Below are 12,690 nucleotides of genomic sequence, written 5' to 3' on the forward strand. Positions count from 1 at the left end.
TAATCTGAACAATAAAGATTTCATTAAAAAAAAAAACTATTACGAAAAAAAAAAAAGAACCTAAAAGAAAAATTGCTGGAATCCATCAGAAACTGTCTCCGGGCAAGTAACAGTTAGGCCCTTGCTATCAGCTTGTCATGTGTAGTCTAGTACTGTTGGCTTCCACTGGAAGCTTTTACAAATGCCGAATCTGGAGTCTCAATCCAGACCTATGGGATCCGAAGTTTAACAAGGTCCCCAGGTGGTTTGTTAGCACAAAAATTTGAAAAGCACTGCTTTAGAGATCAGAATCAGCTTCCTGGTAAGGGTTGTTGAGTTTTGAATGTAACTGATATCTGCAGTTGTTTACAGTAGGGATGACAATTAGGTGGCAAATGTGAACTTGTGAGAAACTATGGACTTGTGAGAAACGTTGCTAATTGTTCCTGGCACTCTTTCCACCAAACTTCAGAATGTTCCTCCACTTTATAGTCCAGGCAGCTTTCATGGAGACAGAAAAGTTGGCCTAAGAGTAAAGACCCATTTCTCAGTCTTGCATAAAGACCAATTGTTTGCTTAAGAGTGCCTAACTGGCAAAAATAGACTGAGAGCAGTCTAAGTTAGTGAATCTTATTGGTGTGAACAATGAAGTCAAGGAAGTGAGATTGACCTTGGGCCAGCCAGGTAATCCCTTAATCCACTCCTTCCCGTCCCTCTGTATCTCTCATCCATGTGCTCATTGTCTTGCTAAATCATCTTGATTTCCCTTCACTAAATTTCATCTATTTCTTTGAATTAAGCTTCTTCTCTGTAGCTTTCTGATTGGGGTGCTCAGGGAGGATGATATTATTAACTCCATGTCCTAGAAACCCAAACTCTGACACTGATTTGTGTGAGCCATGGTTGTCTTTATTCAGCCCTTTGGGAAGCAGCCTCAGACTGAGTGCCTTATCAAGATCAGCTGTTTGCCCAAATTGCTACCCCATATGAGGGAATTGGGAGAACAGGTTAGAGTCCACTTCCAGGGCCTAGTTGAATAAACTTGATCTTATCATATCTCCCTATAGTTGCTAAGGGTGTAGGATCTGAGCAACTTGTTGAGTTCTGGTTACAACTCCACTACTTCCTGTCCTGTGACTTATAGGGCAGGTTACTATATCTCTCTCCTTCAGTTTATTCTTCTATGAAATGAAATTGTTCCAGAGCCTAATTCCCAGAGTTGTTCTAAAGATTAATAATTATTTAAAATTAGGACAGTGCCTGGAATGTGATGAGGATATACTATAATGTCCACTAATTTTGTTATCAGTGGAGAGAGGTCCATGTTCCCATCTGTTCCTTGTGGGAGTGGGCTTCTCGTGATATCACAAGAAAAAGAATTTTCTGAGAGTCACATGGGAGGATGAGATGTTGTAGAAAGCTTTCTTTCTGTGGAATCAAACCCTGAAGTTTCCAAGGTCCCATTTCCCTTCCTTCCCCCAAGAAAGAAGTGTAGCTATGGCTTCAGTAGGGCTAGAATCAAAGCCAGTGTCCAGAGCTTCCATTCCATGTTTGCACAGTCCAATACAACATTAGGCTAGTTTAGTGTGTGTTCGCAGCCACAGCCCATCAGTCTGTTTTTATGTGGGGTTCACAGGGCCACATAGCTTGGAGAAAACATGGGTAAATGCAAGGAACAGGAACAAGAAAGCCTCAAAGCCAAGAGTCACAAGAAAAGCAAACTCCTTTGTTTGGGGGATTATGTATCCCTCGATTTTTGTGGGCTTACAGTGGCCCCACCCATTTTGGCCAATGGTCTCTGTTCCCAGGTTTGATTGACAGGCACTTTCCCTAGTCACCCCAACTTCACTGGGTGTGTATCTATCTCCCATTTGTTGGAACCCTTCCCCCAATAATCTGTGAGGAATGGGTTGGTGGTTCCCTAAAGAATGTGAAATTGCAGCTTCCTGGTGGCTATGTTTATAATGTCTGGCCTTTCTTTTGCTCCTTTCCTATTATTAATAACTAGCTAATTATAATGGTGTCAGTTTCATTGTCATCATCTTTGAGGAGATTATGATTGTATTGGAGTTGACCCATTGGCCAGGGTCAACCAAAAACAATTGCAGATATAATTTTCTTTTTAAAGTGCCCCTCTTCCCCCACAGACTTTTCCTCTTTATTGTCAGGTAAAATTATTTTCCTAGTACATGTAAATCATGAGTACCCCCTAAATTGTGTCAAATTTGATATAAACCAACATATTTTGAGTAACTATAATCAATATCCAGATACATCCAGATTGATCAGAATTCAGGCTTTATTATTGTACAATTGAAAGAACCAAAACATAATTCCAAGCACATATAGTTAAAGTTTGCAGAGAATGATAATACAAAATGCATTCAATATTTAAAGAAAAAAAATGATATTTGAAGAACAGAATATACTTAAAATTGTTTGCTTTTGAAGTACAGAATATACTTAAAATTATTTGCTCTTAAAAAACCCATTTCTCCCAAGCCTAAACATTGTAATTTCATAGTAAGCAATGAAGTTATTTTACACAATCTAGTTAAATAATTTAATGGGAATAGCATTTGGCAGAATGAAAAATTGCACAGAGATGTGACTCCAAAGTAGTTTTATTGAAATCCAATTTTTAACCTCCAAAGATAGATTGCCCCTGATAGACTTAAATATATGATTATTGAAATATGAAGTATGTAAAAAAGAAATGAATATATATCTATATCTATATCTATCTATATCTAGATAGATATAGATATAGATTATCCATCTTCAATTTCATAAAGGACAGTAGGATGCTAAAGCAATGAAAAATCAGACATTTTTTTCTTTTTCCATTTTTTCATACAATCTGCTGCTCTTGTTCTGCCTTAAGGTTAGCCATTCAAATTGGAAGTGGTAATGTAATGCTGGAAGGGGAAAATGACCAAATATGCTGCCTTATCATTTCCTTTCAGATCTTGATTGTGAATTAAAAAGAAAAAGTATATGGGAAGGGGTCTTGAAGAAAAAAAATAATGAGAATCTGAGGCATTCATGTTCTGACATGGTAGACAAGATACAAGTTCTACCAGGCGATGTAGCAACTCCAAGAAAAGGGAATGGGCTAACAAGGCACTAAGGCTAGAATGGAACACATTGAGCATCAGACTAAAAAGGTTTTGGATTATATAGCACCTAGAATCTCTGATTTAGAGAATTCTCATGAACAAAATATATATTAAACTTTCAAGAGAAGCTTGCTTTTCTGGCTATTGTATTTTTAATACAGACCTCGTCTATACAAGTGAGAGGGACTAGGAAAAAGAGGATTTGAAGCCCATTTTGCAGAAGCCACTTTAACAGTGTGAACATAGCTGGATCATTATTTTCTGATCCCTCATGCCCCATGAAGGGAAAAATCACAATGAAACATGGTAGCAAAATTGGCTGATTCTTGTATTCCTATGGACAATTTAACTTATTCTTGAGAACCATTAGCCTATAAATCATGCTTGGAAGATGCATTTGAGAAGGATCTATTAAGGGATGATAAACTCGCATATGTACCTCTTGCTGCTCCGACAGACCTCATCACTCCATTTGCCCTGAGCTGACTGGGAGAACAGGGCACAGTTTTCCCGCTTGCCACCATTAGGTTGTGCTCGGTCCCAGTTGAGGAAGGAGATGGCAATTCCATTGACATCAACAAACTTGCCTTCTGTGACCAGGTCATTGATGCCTAGCCAAAAGTCATTGACACCCGGCAGGCTCCTTTTACCATAGTCTCGAAGGGCATTGATTTCGTCTGAGTTTCTGGGGATTACCAGGGTCCCTCCCTTGGAAATACAGTCTTCATTGGCTTCATGGAAGTGCTTCGAACCTTCCGAAGCAAGGTAGCATTTCTTGTGAAATTTTGTGCCTCGGAGACAGACTGTAAAGATGTGAGATTTGAAATATTAAAATGCTTTTTGAGTATAAGACATCCAGGACTGGACCTGGCAAGTACCAGTATATATTTGTGGAATGAATGATATGTGATGGTAATGCTGAATCAACATTTATTTACTGGAGATTTTGTATGTGTTGGACATTGTACATACAATGTACAAAAAGATAAATTTTGATCTTTTCCAAGCACTTTACTCATATAATAATCACAACAGTCCCATGAAGTGGGATTTTATTACTCCCATCTTTACATATCAGGATATTAAGGCTTAGAAAAGTTGTGATCTGCAACAACTTAGCATGTAAAAATATAACTTAGCATGAAAGATTACAACTACGCACATCCAGGTCTGTCCCTCCCTTAAAATATGGCCTTTCGCCTCATGACGCTTTGATATACACATGGTTGTTAGTTATTGTAGCTCCACTATGTGCTGAATTTCTTTGGGACTTTTAGAACTGGAATGATATTTCATAATTATTAAAAACAAAATCAAAAGCCTGAGTTTGTATAGAGAGAGACAGTGTTTTTCTTATGCAGATAACTCAGCCCTGCTATATATATTGTTTAGGTTATCCAGGATAAACCAAACATAAAGATAGATTAGGCAAAAAGCAGGGGCAGATCAGGCTCTGACATTTACTAGCTTTGTAAAGCTTGGGCAAATTATTTAATTTCTCTGTGCCATAGTTTCCTCATCTGTAAAATGAGGATAATCACTATGGCAGGTATCTCATAAATTGTTAGAGATTAATGTGCTCATCTAGGTGAAGCATTAATAAAACTCCCCTTCTGCATGCACATTTGACCTTCTTTTAACTTTCTAATTCTGTTTCCCTGGAAACCTGATAACGGGGATATATCACCAGTGTTGCTAGGCAACATTGCTTATGGTAAAAAATGACCTTGAATTGGTAACATGGATGGTCTGGGAGTTACAAGCACTTGATTGAAAGCTGTAACTTCAGTCTTCTCTGAAGGCTATAACTCTTATAATTGGGCAGGTCTCTTGTGGGACCCTCGAAGCTCTACTTTTGAGTTACGAAGAGAGTATTGTTCCCTGTGGGTATGAGCTTTGCAAGCCCAGGCTGTTCCTGAACCACCCAGTGTGGCTCTCATTTCCTCACCCCTGGGAGCTCTGCTCCAGAAAGAAAGGAACGCCAGATGCTGCCCTCTATTGGCAAGCTGTGGTTTAACCAATGTCCTTCCATTTGCATTTGATGTACATGCCTGAGTCCTGTGGCCCTCTGTTTAGTTGAATCTCAGCAGATCTTCCAATGAGCACTTAGTAAACATCCAATGAATGCTAATTATTTAAGGTAGTTAATACTCGCTTCACTTCTGTTTCATTGCCTATAAGAGAAGACTTTTGAACAGACTTTTACAATTGTATTATTGAAATGCCTATTTTTATCTCTATATAAAAGAAAGGAGTGGAAAATCAAGCTGATTTCCCAAACAGTCATCTCCTCAGCTTTTGGATCCTTTCTCCAAGACACATCTAGCTTGTCAATGTCTCTTTTAAAAATATGTCACCTAGAACTTGACATGCACTCTAGGTATGGTTTGAATTGCTAGGAAATCACAATTTCCCCCCTATCTCCTTTGAGACAGGCATCGATGAGATGAGGTCTTACCTGTCTGCAGAGCCTGTATTTCCTTCAGGGCATTGACTTCTCTCCAGAGCTTTTCAACTTGAGTCTTTAGGTCTCCATCCTTTTCTGGGGATATTTTAGGGTGGGGTGGTAAGGGAGAAATAAAAAGCACATGATTAAAGTAATATGAAAATAAAACAAAATAAACTGAAGCTTTGAAATCCAAAACCTAAAGCAAGGGTGGTTTTGATGAAATTGCGCCCAGTGTACATGAAAAATAAAGCATGAAAATAAGTTGGCTGGGAAGATTCATAAGGGTTTGGTGGAGATAATAATACCAACAATACTAGAAGTTCCCTCTGTGCAATGGGCCTCCCATTTCTCTCTCCAGCCCCTTCCCATGCGACCCTGCCTCCACCAGGCTTCAGACCCCTTGACTCTCAGATGCATCCTACAGCAAGCTATCTCATCTTGGGATCCTTTCCTTTGGGTTCCTTATGCCTGGAACACTCTTACCCATCTTTTTGTTGAGTGTAAACATCTCTTCTTCTGAGAAAACTTTTCTGATTATCCTCTCTACGTTAGCATCCCTGTGGCTAGTCTCTTTCTTTGAACCGTTATGTTTCTTCAAAGCACTTGAGAAAACTTTTCTGATTATCCTCTCTAGCATCCCTGTGGCTAATCTCTTTCTTTGAACCGTTATGTTTCTTCAAAGCACTTTCTCCAATCTATAATTATTTTACTTAATTTTATCTGTCTTATTATCCAGGGTATTCCTTGGCACATAATAGGCACGCATAATGTTTGTTGAATGAATCAACAAAATTTCAGGACTGATGGAGACTGTCTTGGAGATTGACAGCTTGGGAGCTCTTCAAAGGCAGGAATTGTAATAAATCATATTAAAAAGTATTAAAAGCCACCATACCCTATGTGCTAAGAGCTTCATTATTTCAATATTCCTATGAGATAGATACCATCACTATCCCCAAGAAACAGAGGCACAGACAGTTGAATTAACCTGCATAAGGTCACCCAGCTGGTAAGGTACAGAGTCGGGATTTGATGCTCACTGACTCCATTTCTTCCCATCCCTCCCATCTACTTTTGTACAGTGATTGCCTTCACCTGCTTGGTCCCTAACATGTGGTCTCGGGCAGAGAAGATGCTCAAAGCTTGACAGGGCCTGTCCTCAGATGCCTCCTTGTGGAGATGCCATATAGAGAATCTATGCTCTGTCCTGGGTTTTTCAAGTCAGTCCCAAATCCAAACACGCTGATCTCCATCCCCTTAAACATGTGCTTTGCAAGCCAGGTTTTTCCACATTTGGGTTAGGAAAATGCCTTCTGTGGTACTCAGAGGTGGCTCCCAGCTCTGTTTCACTTCATACTGCTCATCAATTCTCAAAACATCCACTAGCTCAGCTCAGAAATAAATAGCCTAAGGATTTCCTCAATGGGTCCATTCAATCCAGAATAAATATGTTCAGAGAACAAAACCATTGGCTGTTGGGGGCCAGGCTTGTAAAGACCTGAAGACTTGCTTCCAAGTTACAAATTGTCAACTCTATACATGTTATTCCCCCATCCCTCTCACCTTCCCGCTCCATTCTATTTAAATAACTGACCTCCACAGAGAAGCTGTAAACATTATAATTAACATAAAGACACAAGAATTAATATTAGGCCCCTGGGAAATCATTATGGAAGTCATTATCCAGATGGCTTGGCTTCTGCTGCTTCTTTTGTGACAAATGTGAATGTTTTGTCTACAGTGAACACAGGGATCAACTATTTCACTGTAAAAATTATATTTTATTCATTACTGCAGCACATAATTTTTTGAGACCTATATAGTAAGTACCAAAAAAGCTTTTGTTTGGAACTAAATCACTCAATTGCCATTTTGAGTTTTTAAAAACAGACTCCTTTTCACTTTATTATTAGTGTTCTCCAAAATAGGTACAGTGTAGAAATGATGCAAAAATAATTTCCAGAAGAAATGACAACTAAACATATGAAAAATAGCTCAGCTTCATTAACAATCTAATAAATGCAAATTTTAAAAGGTTTTATTCTTTTGGTTAGGTTGGCAGGGCTTAAACTGATGGTATGATGTTGGGCTGTCAAGGTATGTAGACAAGGGGCAGTCTCATACACTGAAGATGGGATCATAGATTGATGCTGTCATTTTGGGAGCCAATTGGAAAGTGTGATTAACCCGAAATTTTGCTTCTAGAAATGTATCCTAACATCCTATCATGGGGATCAATATACTTATAGACAGTCCCTGATAGGATGTTTTAATTTATGATTTTTGATTTTACAATGGTGTGAAAACCATGTGCTTTCAGTAGAAACTGTACTTCAAATTTTAAATTTTGATCGTTTCCTGGGTGAGCGTTATGCGGTATCATTGTCTCTTGTGATGCTGGGCAGAGGCAGATATTTTAGAGTATATACTGTGTTGCTAGCAGTTTTTTGTTTTGTTTTGTTTTTAATATTGTGTTATGAGCACATTTAAGGTCGTTTAGACTGAGTTACAATATTTGGTAGACTAGGTGTAGTAAATGCATTTTCAACTTACTGTATTTTTTCTTTAAAAAATATTTTTATTGATTTCAGAGAGGAAGAGGGAGAGATAGAAATGTCAATAGTGAGAGAGAATCACTGATCGGCTGCCTCCTGTACACCCCTACTGGGGATTGAGCCCACAACCCAGTCATGTGCCCTGACCAGGAATCACACTGTGACCTCCTAGTTCATAGGTTGATGCTCAACCACTGAGCAACACTGTCCAGGTGATATTTTTAATTTATGATGGGTTTATCAGGATGTTACCCCATCAAAAGTCAGCGAGTATCTTTATGTGTGTACAAAGCAGTTCACTGAGGCACTGAATCAGAGATGGATTGAAAACCACACAGAAGTTCACCAAGAGAACAGATTAAGTAAATCATGACCCATCTATACAGTGTGATATTATGCGGCTGTTAAAATGACTGAGGTAAGCTTTGTGTAGATATGAATCTCTGAGTGTTAATAGATGAAATTAATTAGTTTGTCTGCCAGGCACTTTGCATAGCCAATTCTTATTTTGTTAAAAATATCAATTTTTAATTGTGCATTCAAAAAACTGTGAATATTAGCCAGTAGTTAATAGTGGCTAATTCTGTGGAGAGGATTGGGAGAGAGAAATAGCTTTCACTTTGATTTCATAAAGTGTTATTTACAGGTGCTTAAAATAGTTTAAAGGTGTGAGAGGTTGGGGAGAGAACTATTCTGCAAGTCTAGACTTACTACTTCATCTACTGTAGCATCTGCTTATTGGAACCTGATGGCAAAATTAGCATGAACTGCTTTCAGAGGGTGATATTTAAGGTGTGTACCCAGTCAGGAAAAAAAAGTGTGTGTTCGTGTGTATGTGTGTGTATGTGGGGGTTGAGGAAGGAGCTCTCTATGACCTGAACTGCAATTACTCCAGAAAAACCACACACACACACACACACACACACACACACACACACACGCACACACACTCACACTCACTCATACCCCTCCCCACATCCCTATTGGGTGGTGACCACTTTGCACTCCCTCCCACTGGTGAGGAAATGCTGGCAACAAAAATGTGCCACATCACCCAGTACCTTCTCTCGCCTCCTTCCCCTGCCCTCATCTTCAGCAATATACTGAATATACTGTACCTACGCCTGGGAAATATTTCAATCTTTCATTAAATAAGGTACCAGGGCAATATAATATTTTATAAGGAAAAAAGATTCCACTTAAGAAACTTTGCATCAGACTTAAATTGTATAAATAAATTCTTCTAGAAAAGCGCACTTTATTATCAAAACACAACACAAGCCCCCTTTCTATCCACCAGTCATCTGTGTTGTGTCACATCAAAACCAACCTTGTTGGTATTTTTGTGTGTGTTTTATTAATAACGAAGTGCAACTGATACAGAAATAGTGTCATAATGTTTACCTTAAAATATCCTGATATGAAAATGACTCAGAGGATGAGATAAAACATTACCCGTGTTTTCCCTTTTGCTTTGGTTTCAGTATGTTGTAAATAAATTGCCATCATTTTTGTTCTTTGCAGCATTTGCTTTTTATCTCATAACCTAATGCAAGCCACCCAGAATTTGAGATTGCTCTTAGGTTTAGTTTTGCATTAAAATGTCTTCAAACACTATATGACGTTGCTAGTTAAAATATGTTTAAGTCAAAGAGAGGTTCAATTTATCTGTGACAGGAAAAAGCTTAAATATATAGTATAGACTGTTCTTATGTCGCAAGATATGAAAATATATCTACATGGTAACCAGTGACAAAAAAAGAAGTCACAATTACCAATAGCTCTATCTTCTACTACACATTTAATAGGATCATAATTATTTCACAGTTACCTTTGAATAATGTCACACAATCTCTACGAGTGAAACTGTACTCTATAATCAATATGTTCTGCTTGACTCCTCATTCATAATACCAGATGTCCACATATCCCGGCGATTCCCTCTAAAGAACATTCTATGTAATCCACTTGACAAAGGATAGACAATATAGAATTTCTTTTTACATTATAAGAGCTTTTTATCACCGTAAAAAAAAACACCCTTATTACATGATTCTTTTAAATATCAAACTCTCCAGAGAATTAAAAAGTCATTCAGTCCCATGAAATGCCATTCCCGTACGCTGGCATGGTACTGTCACCAGGCACAGTCTCCTGGAGGGGTTTGGAAATAAATATTGTCCAGCCCCTCCCCACCCTGAGCAAGCCCAGTATTTTACCTTTCACGCGGCGTTTGCTGTGCTTCCTGGCTTTGAATTTGGATGGGTGGCTGGTGGTCTGGTCCAGGAGTAAGGTGATAACCAGGACATAAATCACAAGTCCACTCTTTGCCATGGCTCCCGGGCAGGTCTGGTGGCCACTTTGCCAGCTCCTCTGAAGTAGCTAAGGGACAAGCAGACTGCACAGCTACATCTTGCTCTGGAATGCCAGGGGCCAGCTTTATAAAAGTGAGCTGGGAAGGCTGGCTGCCGTCCTGCTGACGAAATGTTTGAGTGCCTCGGCTGGCCACAGCATGAGGTGGCCCCTTGTTCTCCTTCCTCATGGCAGACGTTTTCTGTGTTAATATTGGTGCTACACTTCCTAGTTGACTTGCCTTTTCAGAGTGTATTAGAGTTAGCTGAGGGATGAAGGGTTTTGCTTGTTTTCCCTTTTTTAAAAAATTTAAATTCCAGGAAGTTTGGGGGTCTCTGGGAAAACCCCAACATTTAAGTCTTTCATTTGGAGATCTGGAGTTCACTTAAATAATGTTCTGGGAAAGTGTTTAATTCCATTTTCAGGGCAAAAAATGACACACACCCCCCCCCCCGCAAACCCACCCGAAAATAAGAAAGTTACTGTGTGTGTGTGTGTGTGTGTGTGTGTGTGTGTGTGTGAGAGAGAGAGAGAGAGAGAGAGAGAGAGAGCACAAAACCACCTGTGTGTCTATGCCCACTGTGCCTGTACACAGCCCATATGCAGCTTGGGAATGGTTTGCTTACAGGAAATAATGAAGATGGTTGAAATGGAGAGTTCATAATAAGATATAAGGCCTCCCTTTATAAGGGTTTTATGAATTCGTCAAGAATTACATCCTTGCCCTGGTTGGGTAGCTCAGTTGATTATAGCATCATCCAGATATGCCAAGGTTGTGTGTTCAATGAGGATTGAATGCATAAATGAATGCATAAATAAGTGGAACAACAAAATTTATTTTAAAATATAGTTTTTTTTTTATTGATTTCAGAGAGGAAGGGAGAGGGACAGAGAGATAGAAACATCAATGATGAGAGAAAAACATTGATCGGCTGCCTCCTGCACGCCTCCTACTGGGGATTGATTCCCCAACTCAACTCGGGCATGTGCCCCTGACCAGAATCAAACCTGGGACCCTTCAGTCCGCAGGCCTATGCTCTATCCACTGTGCCAAACAGGCTAGGGCTGGGACAACAAGTTGATGCATCTCTCTCCCCGTTCTTCCCTCTCTCTCTAAAATAAAAAAATAAAAATTAGGACTTACATTCTTAGAGTGAAAAGAAAATTAAGATAGTGAATTATTTCCACAAGAATTAATGTAAAATATCAATTATAATTATCTTATGGGGAATCCCCAACCACCCAATACTTTTTTTTCTTGAAGCTATCCCAACCACTTAAATAATACTTTCAAGTGAAATATATAAATAACAGAGAAATATAATGAAAAACTTTAACAATGGGCTATAAAGGCAAGTATCGGGAGCCAGATAGACTTTTGTATCAAAAGCAAGGGACTGCCATATAGACATGACCAAGCTGGAGTGAGTTAGAACTCGGGGAAATGCCTCTATGGACTGACCTCACCATGCTGTTATCTGGAAAGACAGCAGGGCTTGAAGATTTTGGAAGGTCGGAAGGACCAAACTTATTTCAGCTTTTTTTTTTTTTTTGAGACAATACAGGAAGAATCAAGGGGTGATTGATTCCTTCTGAATCTTAGTAAGGAAAACCACAGTCCAATGCATCTTTATTTCCTCCCTGTTAAAGCCACGTTATAATCTACCCACATATTTACACCAGAGGAAGGCCACTGATATGAGAAAGTCAGACATAATATAGCAATGTAACTGAAATAAAAAAGTAAAGATTTTACTTATAATGCAAAATCCTTGTATTGATATGGGCAATCTATGAGTAGGCATTTGAAAGCATTGTGAAAAAACGCTGAGCTGGGTTTACATTCTACTTTCACCCATTTATCAGCTGTGTAATTTTGGGCAATCACTGAACCTCTCTGAGCCTTCTCTTATCTCAGTGATGGGGCTAGGAATGCTTACTTTACAGGGCCGTGGGAAAGATTAAGTGAGATAATGGGTATAAGCACTTAGCACAATGTCCAGTGCTTAATAATAACAATAGCTGTAATATCCTTACCATCCTATATAATAAAAGGGTAATATGCAAACTGACCTTAACAGCAGAACGACTGGGAATCACTGGTCACTATGACACACACTGACCACCAGGGGGCAGATGCTCAATGCAGGAGCTGCCCCCTGGTGGTCAGTGCTCTCCCACAGGAGGAGCTCTGCTCAGTCACAAGCCAGGCTGATGGCTGCCAACACAGCGGTGG

The 12,690-nt window shown here is 39.2% G+C and overlaps 1 protein-coding gene across 1 annotated transcript; it reads right to left on the reverse strand.

The window, feature by feature from the left end:
• Positions 1-2,745: 2,745 nt before the first annotated feature.
• On the reverse strand, positions 2,746-10,525 carry CLEC3A (C-type lectin domain family 3, member A). The gene is made up of 3 exons (XM_005862599.2): positions 10,322-10,525; positions 5,557-5,640; positions 2,746-3,901 (listed from the first exon to the last, which is right to left on the reverse strand). The coding sequence occupies exons 1-3, from the start codon at positions 10,434-10,436 to the stop codon at positions 3,510-3,512; spliced, it is 591 nt and encodes a 196-aa protein (XP_005862661.1). The 5' UTR covers positions 10,437-10,525; the 3' UTR covers positions 2,746-3,509.
• Positions 10,526-12,690: the final 2,165 nt, after the last annotated feature.

Source organism: Myotis brandtii, unplaced genomic scaffold (genome assembly GCF_000412655.1).
Source record: "Myotis brandtii unplaced genomic scaffold, ASM41265v1 scaffold165, whole genome shotgun sequence".
In the NCBI taxonomy this organism is placed as follows: Eukaryota; Metazoa; Chordata; class Mammalia; order Chiroptera; family Vespertilionidae; genus Myotis; species Myotis brandtii.